This window comes from Mercurialis annua, linkage group LG5 (assembly GCF_937616625.2).
Source record: "Mercurialis annua linkage group LG5, ddMerAnnu1.2, whole genome shotgun sequence".
In the NCBI taxonomy this organism is placed as follows: domain Eukaryota; kingdom Viridiplantae; phylum Streptophyta; class Magnoliopsida; order Malpighiales; family Euphorbiaceae; genus Mercurialis; species Mercurialis annua.
Genome location: NC_065574.1, coordinates 43038800 through 43044102, shown reverse-complemented (window position 1 = coordinate 43044102; position 5303 = coordinate 43038800). Strand labels below are relative to the sequence as shown.

The 5303-nt window shown below is 38.3% G+C and overlaps 1 protein-coding gene across 1 annotated transcript; it reads right to left on the bottom strand.

The window, feature by feature from the left end:
• Positions 1–251: 251 nt before the first annotated feature.
• LOC126681891 (uncharacterized) lies at positions 252–4959 on the bottom strand. The gene is made up of 8 exons (XM_050377448.1): positions 3699–4959; positions 3250–3527; positions 2774–3173; positions 2450–2604; positions 2182–2369; positions 1817–2119; positions 1477–1563; positions 252–300 (listed from the first exon to the last, which is right to left on the bottom strand). The coding sequence occupies exons 1-8, from the start codon at positions 4957–4959 to the stop codon at positions 252–254; spliced, it is 2721 nt and encodes a 906-aa protein (XP_050233405.1).
• Positions 4960–5303: the final 344 nt, after the last annotated feature.

The following is a 5303-nucleotide window of genomic DNA, read 5'->3' as shown; positions in this document are numbered from 1 at the left end:
TGTTTATTTTCCTGTGAAAGGGAAATCAACGGGGGCAAATGTGAGTGAATTCACGTAGATACTTGTTAGCAAAAAGCCAACTCGTAGATTTTGCTAACAAGTTTTTGGCGCCGTTCCAATGGATCTACATCGGTTTCAAATCGACTCTATGTAATGCAATTTCAATCACATTTTGAGTTATAAATGTTTTTGGCATTAATATTCAGAAGTAAATATGCAAACTCACAAAACCGTTATCCACAAAACAGTTTTCAATCGCCCTCTACTCTCCTGGTGCGGTAGCTTGCTAGATCGTCAGATCTAGTTAGAAAACAATTGTTAAAATAGAATTGAAATAAGAATTCTAACTCTAAAGAGTAGACTTTATAGACATTAATAGACGTATAACGTATATAGTCTATTCTTATTCTCGATATCAACTTATAGTCCTCATATTATTAATCACTTTGATTAGTAGAGGACCTAATTAAAACATCTCTATGTTTTAATTAATCAAATTCTCTTTTATTTTCCAAGTCCTTTTTAGTCCTTCAAACGTCCTAGTTCGTATTTCAAAGTCCTTTTGGTCCGTATTGAACATACCGTTCGAAATTGTCTGAACCTCGTCGATTCAGAGCTCGACGTGCGAAAGCACGTCGGAAGTGCGCGCTGGCGCGAGGCAGTATATTCAAATATAATCCATTTTCTATAGAACCGAATTTAAAATAACGACTATTACTTTGATTAATAATGAATTACCGAAGAAATTTGAGTTAAAAGCGAGAAACCGGATCGAAAACGATAAACCTACTGTCGGCCGCGTTGAGAGAACGAACTGGAGCCAAAACCTAAGTTTTTGGTTTCTGAGTCAAATGAATTCTTCATTTGAATTGTTTGTATATATAGTTTGGTTAAAAGCCAAACTAGTCCTTGTGACTAATGCGTTACTTTAACCCAAATTCTTAAATATTCGTCCGTAGCTAAAACGAACAACGAACTCTGAATTTTATGAAATTGTAACCATGAATTCCATAATTTGTAAATAGAGTAAAAACATAATTTTTATTCTCACGGGACCTATATTTTATTTTTAATAAATTATTTAAGATTTATTTGGATTAAATTAGACCCGCTTAATAAAATTTCTATCTTCAAATTTTATAAAATTTTAGGCGTAACTTCCTAAAAATATTCCGTGAATATTGACTTTAAAAACATTCACATGAGACTTATAAATTATTTTATTTTTATTTATAAAAGTTTCTTAATTCCCGTTAGTTAAAATATAAATATCTAAATTTAATATTTTAACTTCTATAACTATTTTATATTTCCAAAGACACTATAAATTAAATTTATCCTCAAATTTAATTTACGTTCTCTTGGTCCTATTAATTATTCCTTATGTGAAATAATTTAGTCCTTTAAATTTATAGGGTATTACATTCTCCCCACCTTATTAAAATTCGTCCTCGAATTTAAATAAGAAGTATGTACCTTGTAGAAACAGGTAAGGATATCGCTGACGCATATCCGCCTCCGTCTACCACGTACATCCCTCCACAAAATGATTTCTCCACAACACTTTTACCATAGGGATATCCTTAGTATGAAGCTTCCGCAATTGAGTATCTACTATTTCAACAGGTTGCTCCTAGTAAGAAAGTTCCTCGTTGACTTCCACAGCTTGTGGTTGAATCACATGAGAAGGATCTGAGGTGTACTTTCGCAGCATCGATATGTGAAACACCAGATGAACTTGCGATATATCTAGCAGTAGGTCTAACTTGTAAGCCACCGCTCATATGCGCTCTATAATCCGTATGATCCCACATACCTTGAAGACAACTTGCCTCTCTTTCCAAAATGAATAACACCCTTCATCGGTGATACCTTAAGGAAACCATAATTGCCAACTTGAAACTCTATCTCTTTCCTCTTTGGGTCTGCATAACTCTTCTGGCGACTAACAGTAGTTTTCAATCGCTGCTTAATCAGTGGTACCTTCTCTGAGGTAATCTGAATAATCTCTGCTCTTGTTAATTTCCTCTCTTCAACTTCCTCCCAACATATAGGAGATTGACATTTACGACCGTATAATGCCTCATATGGAGCCGTGGTAAATATACATCCCAAATACCTCCAAAATTCAGAACACACAGTCGAAGCATATCCTATAAAGTCTGAATAGTCCTTTCAGACTGTCCATCAGTTTGCGGATGAAAAGAAGTACTAAAATATGGTCGCATTCCCATCGCCTCTTTCAAACTTCCACAAAATCTAGAGGTAAACACTGAACCTCTATCTGAAATTATTGACACAGGAACTCCATGTAGACTAACTATCCTGTCAATGTACACTTGTGCCAACTTCGCCGCAATATATGATATCTTAATAGGTATAAAGTGTGCTGACTTCGTCAGACGATCCACTATGGCCTTTGGTGTTCAAGCTTAACTTGCTGACACACCGGACACTTTGCTACAAACTCCGCTATATCTCGCTTCATTCCATTCCACCAGTACATCTCTTTGATATCTCTATAAATCTTTGTGGAACCTGGATGAATATTGTATGTTGAACCATGAGTTTCCTCCATGATCTTCTGTCTCAGATTCTCCACATCTGGTACAAACAATCTAGTACCATACTTCAGTGCTCCATTAATAAACTGAAGTCCTGACACTTTCCTTTCTCTACCTCATCCATTACACATTTCAATTGGAGATCTTCACCTTGTAAGTCCTTGGTTTTGCAATTAGTGTTGGTCGCACACTTAATTGAGCTATCAAACTTCCAGGGTGTGTAATTTCAAATCTGATGTTCTGACTGAACATCGTATAGATCTCTTTGATTAACGGCCTTCGCCACTCTGTAGTAACATGTGCTAAGCTTCCTGCATATTTCCTACTTAGCGCATCAGCCACCACATTGGCCTTGACCGGATGATACAATATAGTACAATCATAGTCTTTTAGCAATTCCAGCCATCTCCCCTGACTGAGGTTCAATTCACGTTGATTAATGTACTTTAAACTCTTATGATCCGTGAATATCTCACACGTTGCACCGTACAAGTAATGTCTCCAGATTTTCAGTGCAAAAATCACTGCTGCTAACTCTAAATCGTGAGTAGGACAGTTAACTTCATGCTTTTTCAGCTGGCGAGAAGCATATGCTATCACTCGTCCATGCTACATCAAAACACATCCTAGACCAACCCTTGAAGCATCATAGTAAACAGTAAATCCTTCGGTACCTTCAGGTAACGCTTGGAGCTGTCGTTAGACACTCCTTCAGTTTCTGAAAAATGTCATCACACTTCTCTGTCCACTCGTACTTCGCATTCTTTTGAGTTAACTTCGTCAATGGTGCAGAGATTTTTAAAAAATCTTGCACGAATCTTCTGTAGTATCCTGCTAACCCAAGGAAACTACAAATCTCAGTCCCCGAAGTTGGTCGTTTCCATTCCACAACCGCTTCGATCTTCTTCGGATCCACTTTGATTCCACTTTGAGACACGACATGTCCCAAAAATGCCACTTCTTCTAACCAAAACTCACATTTTGAAAACTTATCTTACAATTGATGCTCTCTCTATGTCCGAAGAACTATGCGCAAATGATCCAAGAATGGTTTGAATATTCTATTCATCAAATATATGAAAGTCGATGGTGCATTCGTCAATCCGAATGACATAACTAGGAACTCGTAGTGACCATACTGAGTCCTAAAAGCAGTCTTTGAAATATCATCATCTCGGATCTTCAATTGATGATATCCTGATCGCAAATAAATCTTAGAAAAGTACCTTGCCCCTTGCAGTTGATCAAACAAATCATCAATCCTCGGTAAAGGGTACTTGTTCTTGATTGTAACCTTGTTCATCTGTCTGTAATCTATACAGAGCCGAAACGAGTTGTCTTTCTTCTTAACAAACAAGACAGGTGGACCCCATGGTGGAACACTTGGTCTGACCAAATCACGATCAAGTAGCTCCTCTAGTTGATCTTTCAGTTTTTTTAACTCTGCTGGCGCCATCCTATAAGGAGGTATTGATATCGGTTTGGTACCAGGAGCTAACTCAATACAAAACTCTATCTCTCTGTCTGGTGGTAATCCAGGTAACTCTTCTGGAAAAACATCTGGATATTTCATCACTACTAGTACATTCTGTACATTCCCTTGAGCTTTCTCTGTATCCAACACAATAGCTAAAAATGCTTGACATCTTTTCCTCATCATCCGTTGAGCTTTTATAGTTGAAATTATGCTCGTAGTGGATTTCAGTTCCTCACCTTGAAATGAAACGGTTTCAATTCCAGGGGTACTAAATGTCACTAACTTCATGCAATCCACACTTGCATAATGTTGAGCTAACCAATCCATGCCCAATATGACGTCAAATGCTAGCGCCTCTAATAAAACTAGATCAGCAAGCAACTCTCGTCCTTGAACATTCACAGGACAAGACGAATAAATTATGTCCGTATCCATACTTTCACCCATTGGCGTGGCTACTGATAATGGATTTTGCAAATAAGCGGGCTGTTTTCCCATCTTAATTGCAAAACTCGGCGAAACAAATGAATGTGTTGCACCCAGATCAAATAATACTAGGGCATTCATCGAAGCTATAGTAAAGATACCTTGCACAACTACATTAGAGGCTTGAGCCTCCTGTGGGTTAAGCACAAACACTCTGGCTTGACTCCCTTCTGCTTGAGAAGTCTGAACCTCTTCCTCCAGCATTTCTTCCTCCACCTCGATTGTTTCCATAACTTCTACCTCTCTGACCATTAAATGTACTACCAATCTGACCTTGCCCAGATGCCGCTGGAAACACAGGCCTCCGCTGTTGAAAAGGTTAAGCAACACTGATAGTAGATCCTTGTGCTCCCGACATCGGACACTGTCTAGCATAATGGCCTGGTTGGCCACAAATAAAGCACGCTCCTGGAGCGAGATGATACACTCCATAATGTCTCCTCCTACAATTCTGATAGAATGGGGCTAACACTCCAGCACTTCATGAGCTTCGTCAGCTCGAACTAGCTCCAGGGGTATAAAAATGCTTGTTATTATTTCCTTTCTTAAAATTTCTACGACGTGGCCCAGTAAAACCACTTGGATTAAAAAACATTTGTGTATTGGCCGCCGTAGTGACCTGATCACTCCTTGTCGACATTGGTGCAGTAGGATTGACAATCCTTCCAAACTGTACCAACGAAGTCTCCATCTGACGTGCATTATCTAGCAGCTGGATTAAATCTCTGTTCACATCATAAACAAGACTGACAAATTCGGGTCCTAAACCATTGATA